Source organism: Jatropha curcas, unplaced genomic scaffold (genome assembly GCF_041381405.1).
Source record: "Jatropha curcas cultivar XTBG-Jc1 unplaced genomic scaffold, XTBG_Jcur_1.0 HiC_scaffold_855_pilon, whole genome shotgun sequence".
In the NCBI taxonomy this organism is placed as follows: domain Eukaryota; kingdom Viridiplantae; phylum Streptophyta; class Magnoliopsida; order Malpighiales; family Euphorbiaceae; genus Jatropha; species Jatropha curcas.
Window position 1 is genome coordinate 35,213 of NW_028322554.1, and position 16,645 is coordinate 51,857.

General features: G+C 36.2%; 1 protein-coding gene and 1 long non-coding RNA gene across 2 annotated transcripts; one reads left to right on the forward strand and one right to left on the reverse strand.

Moving 5' to 3' along the window:
- Window positions 1-511: 511 nt before the first annotated feature.
- Window positions 512-2,604, reverse strand: LOC149491690 (uncharacterized). Its single transcript, XR_016319313.1, has 3 exons — window positions 2,538-2,604; window positions 1,648-1,713; window positions 512-764 (listed from the first exon to the last, which is right to left on the reverse strand). It is a non-coding gene; the product is annotated as an uncharacterized LOC149491690 (long non-coding RNA).
- Window positions 2,605-3,767: 1,163 nt separating this feature from the next.
- Window positions 3,768-10,640, forward strand: LOC149491691 (putative inactive ATP-dependent zinc metalloprotease FTSHI 4, chloroplastic). Its single transcript, XM_089717123.1, has 11 exons — window positions 3,768-4,127; window positions 4,213-4,468; window positions 5,083-5,458; window positions 6,279-6,537; window positions 7,292-7,423; window positions 9,516-9,590; window positions 9,664-9,789; window positions 9,873-9,982; window positions 10,060-10,138; window positions 10,263-10,400; window positions 10,497-10,640. The coding sequence occupies exons 1-11, from the start codon at window positions 3,876-3,878 to the stop codon at window positions 10,638-10,640; spliced, it is 1,947 nt and encodes a 648-aa protein (XP_089573249.1). The 5' UTR covers window positions 3,768-3,875.
- The last annotated feature ends 6,005 nt before the right edge of the window (window positions 10,641-16,645 follow it).

The window sequence follows — 16,645 nt, forward strand, 5'->3', positions numbered from 1 at the left end:
AACTCATTCTCAATTCCGCAGGCACACGTATACAAACATTCATGCAGTCTTCAATATATATTCCATATTCAACACGTATTAAATAAAAATAATATACTTTCATCATTTAACTTTAACTTATTAATCATATATAACTTATCTTCTTACCTACTTAAATTATATATGAATATTATTTAATCCATAGAAAGATTTTTTTGCTTAAACCATCCCTTAGCATCAGTAACTAAATCACATTTCTAAAGAACAAGGATACAGATTTTAATCATTAAACAACTTGACTTTATCCTAGCTGCGAATAACGCTGAATGGGAAGCAAGGAAAACTATGTCAAGACATGACAGGAATTACTCCGCAGTTACTTCTAAACTTATAAACCTATGCTCTGATACCACCTTTGTCACGACCCATTTCCGTGGGCCGGACCGGCACTAGGGCCCAGGTAAGCTTAAGGCCCCCGAGGCCCGTAGTAAGCCTAAATCTCAATTAACACATAGTATCTAACCAGGGCCTATTCACAATAAATTATAATCACATTATGGGCTTACTGGCTCACCTGCAGCTAATTACATAATATTTAATTTATAGTGTAGTGCTAACAATAAATCCAATAGTAATACACAACCCTATAACTGCGGAGTTCAATAATAATCTGATAATAGAGTAACTTATACATCCAAAATTAGACAACAGAAATGTAAAGTTTACATTTATAACTCTGCGGAGAAGATTGCAGAGCTTCAGTCGAATCAGCTGCTTCCTAGTACCTGGGAGGTTTGGAGAGAAGGGGGTGAGTTTTACAACTCAGTGAATTAATAAATAATACACACCACATACAGTCAAGCAAAATGCACCCTAGTATACTGAATGAACACACAACAGTCAATCATATGACATTACATCAGCACCTACAAACAATATCACCTTCAAATAATCACATCACGTGGAAATTAGTCAGTGGAGTCACCGAACCCCCGATGAGCCGTCCTCCCACATGGCTCATCCTCTCACATGTGCACCAGGGAGCCGATCCCCCATACTGGCCGACCGGTCTAATCCTCACTTGACCAGCCCTCTCATTGTTTTTCCATTATCTCTTTTCTTTTCCATACCAACAGGAGGCAACCCGGTCGTCTCCATCAAATCTAGATCATCAGGCGCTCACAACAGGAGGCCACCCTGCGGGCTGCGATCAAATCTAGATTATCCGGTGCGCCCAATAAAGAAGCCAACCTGTGGTTAACAGTAACGGTAACGGTAGGTGCACACGGGGGCGCCGATCTCCCATTTACCCGGCTAACAGAAACAGAATCAGGATCCATATAACAGAATCAGAATATAACAGAAATCAGAATCAGGATCCGTATAACAGAAACAGTCTCACAAACCCATGGTGACCCACTTCATCCCAATTCCACACAAACAAGGCACAGTATATGCACAGCACAAGTAATCAAACAATTCTTTCAACGTATTACACCAATTTCATCCAAATGCACAATTATATATAAGTATAATTATAATGATCGTAACATAATATATATGATAAAATACTTGTAATATATTGTAAATATGTAAATAAAAATATAATGTTTATGAATAAATGTTATGCAAATGCAGTGTTGATATACATTATTTATTATTACTCACAGTGATGGAGAGCGAAATTCTAGCTTTGATGTTGTCCTGGAGGAGCACTAGATGGACCCGGGCGATCTAAGCAAAGTAAGAATGACACAAAAAGAATAACTCTATCAGACAAAATATTTTTTACCCTTCTAATAATTTTATTTTATATTCTAAATTTTTCTACGTAATTTAATCTCGATATTTAATTTCTTTTCTGTAATAAATTTTATTTCTCTATCTAACTCTATTTCATTTATTTTCTTCTAAAATCTATTTATTTCCTACCGAAATCTATTTTAATTTCCACCGAAATTTATTTTATTTTTTTACTGAAATTTATTTATTTTCTACCGAAATTTCGACAGCATCTCCCCTAAAATTGGACTATCCACCTGTTAAAATATCAACAATTTATTTAATAATTCCAAACCACACAGCCCATCCGTCGGGCATTCAATCAATGCAATTTTTCCCGTCCTCCATCCAAATAGGTATATCATTCAACCGGAACAAACCGACAGCCAGAAGGGAGAAAGGAAAAGGACAGACAATAGAAGCGACCGGCAAGCCACACGGAAAGGCCATAAAAGGAGGAGGACCAAAAGGGCCGAAGAAATATTAAGACTGAATTAAGGGGAACTAACTATATTATTAATCAAGAATGACTCAGATAAGGTAAGCAATAACATGAACAGAAAAACTAACAAAAAACTAAAATTACTAACTAAATATTTTATTTATCAATAAATTAATACTATTTAAATTATATTACTCAAGATTACTAAAATCAATTACTAAAATCAAGTTAATCAACTAAAATTGTTAGAATTAAACTAACTAAAATGACTAAATTTAATTAACTATCTATAATAAAATTAAATTAACGAAAATGTAGTTAAATTAATTTATACCCCAAATATAATTTTTTTTTTGTCGAATTTTTGCTAGATCGGAAATTTGCTCGTGTTGGATCGGAGTAGCACGCCAGAAGTGGTCCGATCGACGACTCCGATCCGACTGACAGGCAAGGGAAGGCGAAGGTGGCACGATCTGGTGGTGTTTCTGCGACAGGGAGCTGCAGCGGTGGCTGGGTGATCTGGCAGAGGGCGGAGGTGCGGCTGGCGGTGAGGCTTGAAGCTGGTGCTGCTGCTGTAGGCGCGACAGACCTGGCAGAGGGCCGACTGTGGCGCGCGGAGGAGCTACGGGACGTGCTGGCGCGCGATGGAGGCGGTGCGACTGCAACTGGCGCGCGGTGGTGATCGGCCGACGTTGCTGGAGTTGCTGGCAGTGACGCAGACACAGTTGCAGGGAAGAAGAAAGGGAAAGAAAGAAAGAAAAAAAGGAAAGAAAGAAAGAAAGAAAGAAGAAGAAGAAGAAGAAGAAGAAGAAGAGAGGGAGGAGGAGGCGCGGTGGCTTGTTGGTGGAGTGGAGGTGGGGCGCTGGTGAGGATGAGAAGTAGAGGTGCAGCGCTGGAGATAAAAAGAAAAGAAATAGATGTTTCTAGATGGTTTGGGTCGAACCGGTTCGATTCGGTTCGATTCGACCCAAATCTTTGATTTTCAATTGGTTTTCGGCTTTTTCAATCGGTTTTCGATTCGATTTCTCACAGTGTTCGCAATAAAATATTAAAATAAATTTCCAAGCTGTCGGTTTATTAAATTTAATTGGAAAATCTTTGAAAATAAAAATTCGGGTTGTTTCACAAAATAATAATTTATAATTTTTATTAATGAAAATTAAAAATATTTTTAACACTAAATGTGTAGTTAAATATATTCAAATTTTTAAATGGATAATTATAATTGGATTTGATACTAATTTGGGTATTAAAAATAAATTTCTAGCCGAAACGGAATTGGATATTTAATTTACAATTGAATTCAAGTTCGGCTTCTTAATTTTAGGTGGATACCTTACCCGTTCGGATCGATCCAGGTGGCATACCCACTGACTTGAATGACATGTATTTGGCATACCCACTGACTTGAATGACATGTATCATGCTGCAAAGAGACGGCGTCGTCCAATGGTTTATCATCGTCGTTTCCACTCGTCATCATCAAAAACCCAAAACCATAAACCTCACTGGACTTTGGAAGCAGAGGCTTGTATCAAATGAATTAGAAACCCAAACATTTCCTCTTCAAATCCTGCGGTGGAAAGTGACAGAACGAACATAAAGAAATTATTTTCCTTTCCTTTCTTTTCCATTCCCGTTCTTTTCATAACATGATATAAAGCAGAAGGAAATGGAATCCCTCACTTCTAAACCTCCTCTTAATTCCATTGGGTTTCCAAAACCCTTTGTTGGCAACTTTCCATACTCTCTCTCTTATCCCAAAACACTCAAATGCGCCTTTAAAACTAGAAAATTAAGCTCTCAAAATGGCTCAATTCCATTCGTAAACCGTAAAACATTCACAATTACTGCTTTTGCTAACTCGGTTTTGGCGTCTCCTAACTCAGAAGAAGAAGACCCCGAGTCGGCTAAGCTATTCGAGGTATTATGTTTATTAATCTTTTTTTTTTTTTTTCGTTTTTTAGTTCTTAAGAGTGTGAAGATGAATTTTCTTTTCTTTTTTATAGAAATTGAAACAGAAAGAGAGACAAAGAGTCAATGAATTGGAAGAGTTAGAGAGGAAGGCAGATGTGCAATTGGAGAGGCAGCTTGTAATGGCATCGAATTGGAGCAGGGCATTGTTGACTATGCGTGGAAAGTTGAAAGGAACAGAGTGGGATCCTGAAAACTCTCATAGAATTGATTTTAGTCAGTTTTGGAGGCTTCTTAATTCAAATAATGTTCAGTTTATGGAGTACTCGAATTATGGGCAGACAGTATCAGGTATGCATTTGGTTGTTATGCTGTTTGTATATTAATTTGACGATATTACTTCTTATAATTGGTCGAATAGTATAGATACACGTGGGTTTCAATTTTGGATAGAAGAACTGCATACAAATTGATATACAGCTTACAAATTGATACTTTGTCCAACTAAAATTCCTCGGATATGAAATTATGGAATTGGTTCGGAGAGATTGCCCCCCCCCCCCCCTCTCCTCTCTCTCTCTCTCTCTCTTTTTGTTTTTAGATAAGAAAAGAATTTCTATTTTCAAAATCAGTCCTTTACTCAATATTTCTAATGCTTTAGCTGTTTGAAGTCAATTATATCCTTTTTTGGCTCAGCCTTGGAGTGGAGTAATCATTTAGTTACTGTTTAGTTAGGATCGTTACTACTTTTTTTGTTATGTATAGTTCAATTGCATCTTTAAAGTCGGTTGTTATTGTTACTGGAGCAAGCCATTGGTCCGTACTTCACTTGGCTTAACCACTGAAAAGTACATTGTTGTTTTTTTTTATTTACTAATTGTTCTCTATGCTGGCAAATGTTGTAAAACTTACATAATTTTGTTTCATTGTCATCTTTTGCTGAAAGTTCTGGTCTATTTCTGCAGTGATTCTGCCATATTACAAGGATGGTAAAATGGAGGGAGCAAAAGGAAATTCTAAGAAGGAAATTATATTTCGGCGCCATGTGGTTGACCGCATGCCAATTGATGGTTGGAATGATGTTTGGCAAAAGTTACATCAGCAAATAGTAAATGTAGATGTCCTTAATGTGGATACGGTTCCTGCAGAAGTGTACAGTACTGTTGCAACTGCAGTCATTTGGTCTATGCGACTTGCTTTATCTGTTGCATTGTATATCTGGATTGATAATATGATGAGACCAATTTATGCAAGGTTAATACCTTGTGATATGGGAAAGCCCAGCCAAACAATTCAGCAACCACTCAAACGCCGTGCACTTGGTTCACTTGGCAAGAGTCGGTAAGTTGAATGTTGATTGCCTGGGGAATTGCTGTTGGATGCTTTTACTATATTTAAATGGCTGATGTCCTCTCTCTTTCTCTCTGTTTATCTAACTTTGGAATGAGAAACATTATGCTTAGTAGTTGATTGATTCTTTTAGACAGAAGACGAGCTCACATTTTTCAACTACAGAGGAGACGTCAAAAAATTATAGAGGTGTTAGAGTTGCCAATTTTCATAGAACATTGGACTCTACTTGTACTTTTAATTAGGAATGTTATCCACTGATCATATTTTTTTTTTACTTTGTTGCACTCCATAAGGGTCATACTTGCTTCTTGTCAAATCCAATGTATTTGTTTCTACATTTATTTTCTTCTTTCTTAGTCTCTCTCCCCCGGCCCAAGAAAAATGCGTAAGGCTAATTCTGTTTTTGTATAACTGATTCCAAGTTGATTGTGTTCCATTTGCCTTCTTACAAGTTACATTCTAATCTCCATTGACTTTTAGACTTGTGCTATGTTTGGCAAACAGTAATGCAATCTAATGATGATTACATCGCATCAATTTCTTTATAACATTAAAAAGAAATTCCTGCAATGTGATTACTATTACCTTGCATTACGGCTTACCAAACATAACCTTAGTAGTTCAGTATATCCAATTTTAATTGATTTTGAACTTTTGACCAGTTATATATATAGTGTTTTGGTATTCAAAATTGTTAGATGTTGCAATCGGATAGTAACTACCACTGATGATTTTTTCCATCGACAATAGTTGGAGTATTTTTACAATCACAAACATCAATGCTAATTTTGGACTGCCTTTCCACCAGGGCAAAGTTTATATCAGCAGAAGAAAGTACTGGTGTTACGTTTGATGATTTTGCTGGCCAGGAATATATAAAAAGGGAACTACAGGAGATTGTACGAATTTTGAAGAATGATGAAGAGTTTAAAGACAAGGGTATCTATTGTCCAAAAGGTGTGCTTCTTCATGGGCCTCCTGGAACTGGTAAAACTTTGCTAGCTAAAGCTATTGCTGGGGAAGCAGGACTGCCTTTTTTTGCAGCAAATGGCACAGATTTTGTAGAGGTGAGGACTAATTTTCCTTTGGAAGATCCAATAAAGAAAAATGATTACAAATAATAGTGGAAGATTAGTTGCTTCCAAAACTTTATTCAATGAACTTCATTGAAAATTCAGTTGCTCTCATTTAAATAATATGAAGGCCATTTTTGAATATCAATAGATAAAGAAGAGTTTAAAAGAAAGATTTTCTCTTATTTCTTCCTTGATTTATGTGTTTAACATCAACCTTATACACACACACACAAGTCTAACTCTAAATAGGAAAATACAGAAAAAGGAAACTACAATGATCCCTCCTAAATAAGCTATACAATATATTTCCTGATTATACAACTCAACACTCTCCCTCAAGTTGGTCCATAGATGTTGCACATGACCAACTTGCAATCAATTATGAAATTGTTTGCTGTTAAGTTTGAGGTAGGGGCTGCACGATCATGGCAATATGTTCTGTTGACGCCTAAGGCAAGCACAACCAAATGCCTTGTTAATTCGTAAATTAGTACAAGCATGAGTCCCCAACCTTACTAATTGAACTGCTTTTTTATTAAGCTTCTTTTGTCTTCTTTTTTATGTTAACTGGTTATTTTAGTCTTTTCAGTTCATGATAATTAGAATGCTTGCTTTAGGTGCCACATGGCTATCTTGCTGATTTTCACTGTAATTAAACGATTTTCTTCATCTCTGCTGACTCATGAATTATTCAGAATACCTAGAACTTGAAGAAACCTGCCTAACTTAAAAGGTGACTTTCTAGATGTTTGTAGGTGTGGCGGCATCTCGTGTGAAGGATCTTTTTGCCAGTGCCAGATCTTTTGCTCCTTCCATCATCTTTATTGATGAAATTGATGCTATTGGCAGCAAGCGTGGGGGACCTGACATTGGCGGGGTAAGATATGTGTTTGCTTCTATCTATTAAGTTCTAGTGCAGGAAATTAAACAGTGCAAAATTGTAAATATTATGGCAATTACAAAGGTGTGTTATTCGAAAGGAGCTCTGATTCATATAAAGTCATTATGGATTTCATTGGAACAAGAAGAAATAGCATAGCAAAATGCAGTCCAAAGTGGCACCATTCTAGACAGTTTCGTTGTTTAAAGTTGCATTGCTTGGTTAGTTCTTGTTTGAATCTATTAATTGCATTGCATGCTGTGACAACAATTATGTGACAAAAGAAAATGTAGTTTGTGAATTTTAATCTTTGATCTTCATGTAGGGTATATTATCTTTGATTTATTTAATTCTTTTGTTGTGTGGAATATGAAATGTTGATGGAGGAGCATAGTAGTTAACCTCTTGGCAACCTTATTTATATGCTGGCAACTTCATATGAACTGGGAAATTCATTTTGTAGCAGTTCCTCAGTGATGATGACAACACTGCATGCAAGTGATAACTAAGGAAAAATTAGAGAGGGTCTGAGAGGAGGATTGTGCAATCTTAGAAGGTTAGATGTTGCTTGAAAAGTGATGAAAAGGAACACAGCTGCGCTCACACTAGAGAATATAATGCCATAGGTAGTAGACTAAAGCAATGGTGACTCAAGGTGGACACAGTAATGCATGTGTGGGGCAATATTTAGAGAGAGAGTTTGAAATCACTGATGACAAAATATACTGCAAATTAAAGGTATAACAGATGCTTACATGGAGAAGGGAGTGACAACTGCCTAATAAAAATGAAATAGTGCCATGTGTAAATTTAGATAGGGATTAATGGAGATGTGCCATGTTCTAAGAAAAAATGGTTAACATTTAATTAATGTAGCAAGAGAGATGAACCAAGGATGAATTTTCCATAATGACACCAATTCAAGCCCATTGAAACATTGTCTAACTATAAAATTAGTTCTGGTATCCCATTAGTTATTAAAAAGATCCATTTATTATTCATGTTTATTTTATTTGGATTTCCAAATGATTGACATTATTTTGTTGGATGAGTATTATTTTTAGCTTTACATATACAACTTTAGATAAATTTTTAGCCATCAAAAATTGGTGATGCTGGATGGTAAGCTACTTTACTTGCATGGACATATGATAGTAGGCATGGCCGGTTCAAAATTTTTAAAATGTTGAACCTGAACCGGCCCTTGAACCACCGGTTCAGGTCTAGTTCCACTCTGGACCGGTTCTAGTGCTGTTCCAATGAACTGACAGTTCCGATTACGGTTTCTAGCAATATATGTTTTTTTTTTTTTTTTTTTTTTTTTTTAACAGATAGTTCTAATGTTACATCTTTCTTTCATAAATATTAATATGAGTTTAAAAAATATTGATAAATTTTATTTTAAATAAATTTTGGAATGCTCATACTCATATAAGAATAAAGTTAATTCATTTAAATAATCAAATAAATTATCATTTTATTTTGTTTAAATATTATTAATTAAATAAATTATAAGAAAATTTTAAAAAATGCTTCAAAAGAATGTAATTTTAAACTTAGTAAACAATTAAAAGGGTAAAAAAAAAAGTTAAAAATAATATAATTTTAGACTAAATATTTCTCTCTTTTTTACCATTTTACTTTAGATTTTTAACTTTTAAAGTGAAGTATATTTAAAAAAAAAAAAATCTTAAGTAAAGTATATCATATAGTAAAATATTATTGAGACTTTTAGAGAAGTATAAAATAGGCTAAGTGATTATCATTTTGAAAATAAAAATAGAAAATTTTCGGTTCGAATCGGACCGAAACCACCAAGTAACGCTGGTTCTGGGCCGGTTTAGGTTCATATTTTACATTCACATGAACCTTAACCAGCCCTTGAACCGCCGGTTTTGGTTTGAAATTTTGAACACCGGTTTTGATCCAGTTCCAGTTCGTCTACAGTACGGTTCGGTTCCGGTTAGAACTAAACGGGTGGCCATGCCTACATGATAGTTAAGTTTATGCATGGAATATTATTTTTAAATACGGACCAACTATGAAAATTTAGTTGCTATAGAGCTTGAAGATGTGATTTATTGTATAGGGTGGTGCTGAGAGGGAGCAAGGCCTTCTTCAGATACTGACTGAGATGGATGGATTTAAAGAATTTACATCTCAGGTATGCTCCATCATATTTTGGTGCATTGAGGGGATTGGATTTTTTAATCAACTGCTAACCTTTGGCTTGTCAGGTGTTAATTATAGGTGCAACCAATAGACTTGACATTCTTGATCCTGCCCTCTTGAGAAAGGGTCGTTTTGACAAGATTATAAGAGTTGGTTTGCCATCTAAGGATGGTAGACTAGCAATATTAAAGGTATTTTTTTTAAATGTAGCTGGTATTCAAAAATTCTAGTTCAACTTTACATTATAATCATCATTGAGATTTAACTTCTGCAGGTGCATGCTAGAAATAAATTTTTCCGTTCAGAGGAGGAAAAGCTAGCTTTACTGCAGGAAATTGCAGAGATGACAGAAGATTTTACCGGAGCTGAGCTGCAGAATATACTGTATTTACTGACTGATCAATAACCCCCTTTGATTTTCATTTGTACAAAGTGGCTAATGTTTCCTGAATTGATTATAGGAATGAAGCTGGAATTTTAACAGCCAGGAAGGATTTAGATTACATTGGACGAGAAGAACTTCTAGAGGCTTTGAAGAGGGTTAGTGCTGCCTTACCTTCCTCCCTGTATCTGTGGCACAATTTTTTTTTTCTTTTATGTGAAAATTAAAACCTTTTTTACAGTATGATTGTTTTCTCAATGCATTTAATACTTGATTATGCAGCAAAAAGGAACTTTTGAAACGGGCCAGGAAGATAGTACTGATATTCCAGAGGAATTGAAATTAAGATTGGCTTACCGAGAAGCAGCTGTTGCTGTCCTTGCGTGCTATTTTCCTGATCCCTACCACCCCTTCACAGAGGTCACTGAAAGGATACATTTGAATGCTTTGATGCTCTATTGTTTGGTTAAGTGTTGAAGTACATGCCACTCACTTGTTTAAATGTGTATTCTGCAGACAGACATAAATTCTATACATAGCCAGCCAAATATGCGCTATGCAGAAATTGCGGGCAGAGTTTTCGCAAGGAAATCAGATTACGTGAATGCTGTAGTGCGTGCATGTGCCCGTAAGTTAAATAAATCTTATTCTTACACATAAACTTTGTTATGGATTGAGAAGAATTTGTGTTGCATTTGATACATAATTTATCAATGAATTACTTAGGTTTATATACGAGAAATTTCTAGGCTATTTAGGACTATAAATCATTAACTAATTAGGAATACTAATTTTCCTTAACATTCCTCCTCAAGTTGGAGCATAGAATATAATCAACATGAGCCCCATGCAAAGCTTTTGCGAAAATATCAGCCAACTGGTAGCCAATTTTAGCGTAACCTGTGGTGATAAATTTTTCTTGAATATTGTCACAAGCAAAGTGACAATTGCAATCATGAAATACTGGGTTAGCAGCAATATGAAGGTGCAACTTGATTATCACACCATACTTTAGTAGGTACTGAAGACTTAAGACCAACTTCATTCAACAGTCAATGCACCCATGCTGATAGAGCAAGGAATGGGAACAGAATTTCCAAACAGAGATTTCAGAAAAATAACAGAAAAACAAATAGAATGAGAACTTGAATGGATTTCTTTTGATTGATAACTCAAGGATGAAAAATAGGCCAGTAATATCTCTGGATTAAAAAATCAAATGAAGGAAATAGCACGAAAGATGAAATAAACTTGACTAGCAATAATCAAGCAGGAACTGAAGTTTCTTTACAGATATCACAATCTGCCAAAAATATAAATATTCCCAAAAGATGTCTCACAACAAAATCCTCATGATGTTATATAGCACTGGTATCACCATTGTTGTAATAACAATGCCACCTGGAGCTCTCTCATTGCTTGAATCTCTGTGCATAAACCTCATACGCTTCTCCTTGTCTGCTGTCACAAATTTGGGCCTTATTGAATAAACTTTGAAAGGCTTGGTAGTGGTAATTGGCTGCTCATTCCTATTACATACACAGATTGTGCCATGGCTCTATACTTTGATTCTGCACTGGACCAAGAAAGCACATTTTGTTTCTTACTTCTCCATGAAACCAAATTTCCTCCAACAAAAGCACAATATCCAGTTGTAGATCTTCTATCAATTTTAGAACCTACTCAATCTGCATCTGAATAATACTCAATTTTAAAATGTTCATGATTTGAATATAACAAACCTTGTCCTGGAGCTCCGTTTAAATAGCACAAGATCTATTCTAGAGCTGTCCAATGATTTACAACACGCTGAATATGCAATATCCGGACGAGTCACTGTAAGATAGTTTAATTTACCAACCAGTCTTCTATACTTCTTAGGATCTTTAAAACAATTCACCATCCTCTTTTATGAGTTGTATATTGGGTGCTATGGGTTCACTGACTTAAGATCTAATTTCCTGTTTCTATCAACAAGTCAAGAACATATTTTCTTTGGGACAAAAGAATATCTTTCTTGCACCTTATTATTTCAATACCCAAGAAATACTTCAACAAACCCAAATCTTTTGTCTGAAATTGGGAGTGAAGAAAGGATTTTAGGGATGCTATGCCTGTATTGTCACTATCAGTAATAACAATATCATCACATATACTACTAAGAATTATGCCATTCTTAGAATTCCTATAGAATATTGAATGATCACATTTACTTTTCTGCATTCCAAATACTTAAACCGCTTTACTAAATCTACCTCAAAGCACGAGGACTCTGTTTTAACCCATATAATGATTTGCGAAGATGACAAACTTTCGCATACTCCCCTTGAGCAACAATCCTAGGTGGTTGCTCCATATAAACTTCCTCATGCAAATCACCTTGCAGAAAAGCATTCTTGATGTCAAGTTGATACGAAGGCCAGTTACAAGTTTCTGCTAGAGAGATAAAGATACGAATCGAAGCAATCTTTGGTAATGGAGAGGAAGTATCTGAATAATCCACACCATAAGTCTAAGCATACCTTTGGCTACAAGAAGAGAGTTGTAACGAGCTATAGAGCCATCGGGATTTAACCTTCACAACAAATACCCATTTACATCCAATAGTAGCTTTTCCAACAAGCAAAGTTATCAAATCCCAAGTACCATTGACATCCAAAGCCCCCATTTCTTCTTCCATAGCAGCTCGCCAACCAGGATATGATAATGCTTCATGAATAGTTTTAGGAAATGAAACAGAATCTAAAGACAATAAATGAGCTAGAAGAAGAATAAGAAATGTGGTCATACAAAACAAAGAACAAATAGGATAGGTACACTTACATTTACCTTTTCTAAGAACAATAGGAAGATCAATGCTGGGATCAAGAGGATTCGGAATGGTAGGAGCTGGATCCGGTGATGAAGAGTCTGGCGTCAGGCATGAGTCGAGAGCCTCTAACCTACGAGAATAAACATGAATAATTGGAGGAGGTTAGTAGGTGCTGGTGCTAGTGTAGGTGCAGATGGAGATTTTGCAGAAGGATTGAGTGAAATAACAGGTTGAGATGCGGTATAGACCAGAAGATTCTCCTTCTCTTTTTGACTATCATACATAGGAGAGGAAGGAAAGAAAGGTGTAGACTCAAAGAAAGTGACATCAGCAAATACAAGATAACGATTAAGCGTTGAAGAAAACACTTGTAACCCTTTTGAAGTCTAGAATATCCTAAAAAGACACATTTAAGGGATTTTGGATCAAGTTTGGTAATATGTGGACGAACATCACGAACAAAACAAGTACATCGAAAAATATGGGGATCAATAGGAAGCAGGAGTTTTGACAGTGTTAAGAACTAGTTGTAAATATAGTTCTGTTAGGAGTTAGATTCCTAATAGGTTCATAGTATCCTGTATATGTATATATATGTGTCCCTATTGATGAAAATATAACAACAATATTTTCCACGTTGAATTACATGGTATTAGAGCCTGGGGCTTGTTAAGTTTTCTTTTTTTTTTCTCTGCTCTTTTGTGTTGAAACTACAGGCAAAGTGTTTTTTTGGTGACTGTCAGTCTAGGTCACCCACTTAGGTTAGTGTTTTTGTCTCACCGTCACCCAAGGAAGAAGAGCAGGCCGCCGATCAACTCTCCCTCCCAATCCGGTCATCGGAATCCTCGCGAGTGGGCTTCATGCGCCACTCATATTTTTTTCGCTATTCTTCACGCGCCAGTGCGTGTGGGCACGTCCGGCCATCTCCTGTCACCGGCTCTCAGTTTCTGGCTTCGATTCTGCCAGTACAGTGCAACCCAGTGTGTTGCATCGACCCTCTTCGACTTTTGTGGTGTTTTTCATGTTGCAACTTTGCTGCCGCTTTGCTGGGTACAGTCTGAATTTGTGAATTTATATTCTGCTGCTGCCTATTTGCTATTCTTCTATCAAGTTACCAAGAATCGTAGTTTTCCTTTGCTGTGCTACATTTGTTTTTGAGCGTTTAGTCACAAATCATGACGACTACTCTATCGGAGATTTTCGAATAGAAACTTGTCATCACTGATGTGGTGTAGTTACGGAAGAAAATAACAGAACACAAACTTACTGGCTCCAATTTTCTGGCATGGAGTAAAATAGTTCGTATATATTTTCGTAGTTTGGATAAGGATGACCACTTGACCAATGATCCACATGAAGGAGATGTTAGGAAATCTGGCTTAGAGAGGATGCTCTGTTATTTTTACAGCTTTGGAATTTGATTGACAATGAGGTAATTGGTTTAATTAATCATTGTGAGTTTGTTAAGGAGTTGATGGATTATCTTGAATTTTTGTACTCGGGAAAAGGTAATCGATCTCGTATGTATGAGGTCTACAAAGGATTTTATCGGGCCGACCAGCAAGATAAGCCCCTCACAGCTTATTTCATGGAATTTAAGAAGATTTACGAGGAACTTAATGTTTTATTGCCTTTTAGCCCCGATGTTAAGGTTCAACAGACTCAGTGAGAACAAATGGCTGTAATGAGTTTTCTTGCAGGTCTTGCTCCGATTTTTGAAACTGCCAAATCACAGTTTCTTTCAGGCAATGACGTTACCACTCTTTAGGAGACTTTCGCTAGATTACTATGTACTAAAGGTTCTCATACCGCATCCCTTATGATAATAGCGCCCTTGTGAGTCGTAATCAGATAGTTACGCAGCCAAGAAACAGAGGAAGGAAGGAAATAATTGTTGTAATGGAGCAATTTATCGGGAGGCGAGCATTCTTATTTACCTTTATTGCCATGAAAATGGTCACACTAAACGGTATTGTAAAAAACTGATAAATAAGCCGCCAAGGGCAATTATGGCCACTCAAGATTCTGCAGTTACTTCTTCTGTCAACACCATAACAATTTCTACTGCGGAGTATGCTGAGCTCTCTAGATACCATTCTTCTAAGTCTACTAATTTCTCAGTTGCTGCTGTTGCCAAATCAGGTACTCCTACTACATGTCTTATGTCTACCTCATCAGAGTGGGTCCTTGATTCTGGTTGCACAGATCATATGACTGGTAACCCTAGTCTCCTATCCTTAGTAAAAGAATCTGAACAATTTAATCGTCATGTTACTCTAGTTGATGAGTCCACATCTTCTGTCCAGTGTATTGGCACAGCCAATCCCATCCCATCTCTTCCGTTGTCTTTTGTTTTTTGTTTGCCTCGTTTTTCGTTCAATATATACCTGTTAGCAAAATTACTCATCTACTAAATTGTTGTCTTAAATTTTATCAACATCTTATGTTGATACTCAAAATGGGGATGCAGAAAGAAAAAGTCGACATCTTTTTGAGGTTGCTAGGGCACTTCTATTTCGAATGAAAGACCCTAAACATTTTTGGGCGGATGCTGTCTCTACTGCATGTTTTTTGATTAATCGCATGCCTTCTGTGCTTAATGGTGCAATTCCTTATAGTGTCTTGTTTTTGTTATGATTGTTATGATTAGCTGTTGTATTTAACTGTAATTAGCTGTCATTAGTGGTACTTAGCTGTGTTATGATTAGCTGTTGTTAGTTGTCATTAGTTGTACTTAGCCGTGTTATGATTAGCTGTTGTATTTAGCTGTAATTAGCTGTCATTAATTGTACATATGTAGTACTATTTATATCCTCAATTCTTGAGGGAATAATTAAGTTAATATTTCCTCTCATTCTTCTTCTTCATATGGTATCAGAGCCAAAGAAGGGCTGATTTTGCTTCTGCACTTTCTGCCTCTGTATTTTCTGCATTCTCTGCACTTTCTGCCCCTGCACTTTCTGCTTCTATATTTTCTGCATTTCCTGCACTTTCTGCTTCTGCACTTTCTGCAAAGGGCTTGAATACATTCTTCTTCTTTTCTCTTTCTCTTTTCTAAGGGATTTCCAATTACCCTATTATTCTCTCTCTTCTATAGTAACTGTTCTGCTACTGAATATGGCTGAATCAGGTCTAATTAAGTCTCTTCTTCCTAATTCTACTAGTATTACTACTGTAAAACTTCAAGGCAGTAGCAATTACATTTCTTGGTTCAATTCTATTGAACTATGGTTCTTAGGCCAAGTATATGATGATCATCCTATTAAGAATGCTACTGATATCGTTGCAACCGATAGGACAGCATGGATTCGAATTGATGCTCAGTTGTGTAGCCTATTATGGCATACTCTTGATCCCAAATTACTTCCTCTTTTTCAGTCCTGTAAAACCTATTGTAAGGTCTGGACAAAAGCCAAAACATTGTTTACCAATGATATACAACGAATTTACAATGTTGTCTCTAATATTGTCCATTTGCAGCAAAATCAAATGGATATGGCTAGTTACATTGGGCAAGTTGAGACATTGAAAGATGAGTTTGTTTCCATTATGCCTTTCACAGAGAATATTGCTGAACAAGAAAAACAAAGAGACATGTTTTTTATGGTCTTGGCTCTAATCGGCCTTCGACCCGATCTTAGCTCTGTTCGAGATCAAATTTTGACTAGTTCCTTTGTTCTTACCTTAGAAGATATCTCTGCTCGACTTCTTCGTATTTCCACCACTTCAGCTGCACCTCCTAACATTGAAGCTTCTACTTTTGCCATCTAGAATAGTAATCAAAAATAGAAAGGTAATAGGTATAAGTATAAGGTTCACTGCACTTATTGTGATAAACCAGGACATACTCGTG